At 61.7% G+C, this 2,072-nt stretch overlaps 1 protein-coding gene across 1 annotated transcript; it reads left to right on the plus strand.

The window, feature by feature from the left end:
* Positions 1 to 4: 4 nt before the first annotated feature.
* On the plus strand, positions 5 to 1,591 carry FZD9 (frizzled class receptor 9). Its single transcript, XM_009888862.1, has one exon. It carries the CDS (start codon positions 5 to 7, stop codon positions 1,589 to 1,591), a length of 1,587 nt encoding a protein of 528 aa, XP_009887164.1.
* The last annotated feature ends 481 nt before the right edge of the window (positions 1,592 to 2,072 follow it).

The raw sequence follows: 2,072 nt of genomic DNA on the forward strand, positions 1-2,072 counted from the left end.
CCGCATGCCCAACCTGCTGGGCCATGAGAGCCAACGCGAGGCCGCCCTGAAGCTGCACGAGTTCGCCCCGCTGGTGGAGTACGGCTGCCACGTCCACCTGCGCTTCTTCCTCTGCTCCCTCTACGCGCCCATGTGCACTGACCAGGTGAGCGCCAGCATCCCCGCCTGCCGCCCCATGTGCGAGCAGGCCCGCCACAAGTGCGTCCCCATCATGGAGCAGTTCAATTTCGGCTGGCCCGAGTCGCTTGACTGCAGCAAGCTGCCCACCAAGAATGACCCCAATGCCCTCTGCATGGAAGCCCCTGAGAACGCCTCGGCCACTGAGCCCCACAAGGGCCAGGGCATGCTGCCCGTGGCCCCCCGGCCCTGGCCACCGGGCGCCACTGAGGGCCGGGGACCCAACGGCCTGGGGGCCTGCGACAACCCTGAGAAATTCCAGTATGTGGAGAAGAGCCTCTCCTGCGCGCCCAGATGCTCCCCCGGGGTGGACGTCTACTGGTCAAGGGAGGACAAGGACTTCGCCTTCATCTGGATGGCCGTCTGGTCCACCCTCTGCTTTGTCTCCACTGCCTTCACTGTCCTCACCTTCCTGCTCGACCCCCACCGCTTCCAGTACCCCGAGAGGCCCATCATCTTCCTCTCCATGTGCTACAATGTCTATTCTGTGGCCTTCATCATCCGCTCGGTGGCAGGGGCCGAGAACATTGCCTGCGACCGGGAGAACGGCGAGCTCTACATCATCCAGGAGGGGCTGGAGAGCACAGGCTGCACCATTGTCTTCCTCATCCTCTACTACTTTGGCATGGCCAGCTCGCTCTGGTGGGTCATCCTCACCCTCACCTGGTTCCTGGCTGCCGGGAAGAAGTGGGGACACGAGGCCATCGAGGCCCACAGCAGCTACTTCCACATGGCTGCCTGGGGCATCCCAGCCATGAAGACCATTGTCATCCTCACCATGCGGAAGGTGGCGGGGGACGAGCTCACAGGGCTGTGCTACGTGGGGAGCATGGACGTCAGCGCCCTGACCGGCTTTGTCCTCATCCCACTCTCCTGCTACCTGGTCATCGGCACCTCCTTCATCCTCACGGGCTTCGTCGCCCTCTTCCACATCCGGAAGATCATGAAGACAGGAGGCACCAACACAGAGAAGCTGGAGAAGCTGATGGTGAAGATCGGGGTCTTCTCCATCCTCTACACCGTCCCGGCCACCTGCGTCATCGTCTGCTACTTCTACGAGCGGCTGAATGTGGATTACTGGAACCTCAGGGCCCTGGAGCGTGGCTGCCTGCACCTCCCCGGCCGGCGCGCCGCCAACTGCTCCTTGGAGGCCTCGGTGCCCACCGTGGCCATCTTTATGCTAAAGATTTTCATGTCGCTGGTGGTGGGCATCACCAGTGGGGTGTGGGTGTGGAGCTCCAAGACGCTGCAGACCTGGCAGAGCCTGTGCAACAGAAAGCTGGGCGTGAGGACGAGGGGCAAGCCCTGCAGCGGGGTGAGCTGCGGCGGGGTGCACTGCCACTACAAAGCCCCCACGGTCATGCTGCACATGACCAAGACGGACCCGTATCTGGACAACCCGACGCACGTCTAGAGTGGGGCCTGCCCCCTCCCTGGAGATGGCGCGCTGGGGGAAGCCCGCCTCACGGGTAAGGGGCGAGGGGATGCCGTGGGGGGCAAGGGCAGAGGCTGAGCAGCGGCAGGAGGGGGGGACACGCACTGGTGGGGGGCAGCGAGGTGCGTGGGACCCCCCCCCAGCACTGCTCGACCCTGACAAGTAGCTGCTTTTTCCTAGAGATTGTTTTGTTGTTGTTGCTGTTGCCAAATCCAGTGACTCTTCTAATGCTTTCTTTGGGGGGGTGGCGGGGACGGGGCAGGGAGGGGAATAATCCAGTCCGTGTTTATTTAATTCTGTAATTTATTTTAGATTTTTTTTTTTAATCGTTAGCTGCGAGGAATGGAAAAAACAATAAACCCTGGATGTGTTATTTCAACTGAGCCTGGTGCTGTTTGGAGGAATTTGAGGGGCTTGCGAGCGGCCCTGCGGGACCCCCCCTGGCTCAGCGGGTTGGGAT

This window comes from Charadrius vociferus, unplaced genomic scaffold (genome assembly GCF_000708025.1).
Source record: "Charadrius vociferus isolate BGI_N301 unplaced genomic scaffold, ASM70802v2 scaffold636, whole genome shotgun sequence".
Classification (NCBI taxonomy): Eukaryota; Metazoa; Chordata; class Aves; order Charadriiformes; family Charadriidae; genus Charadrius; species Charadrius vociferus.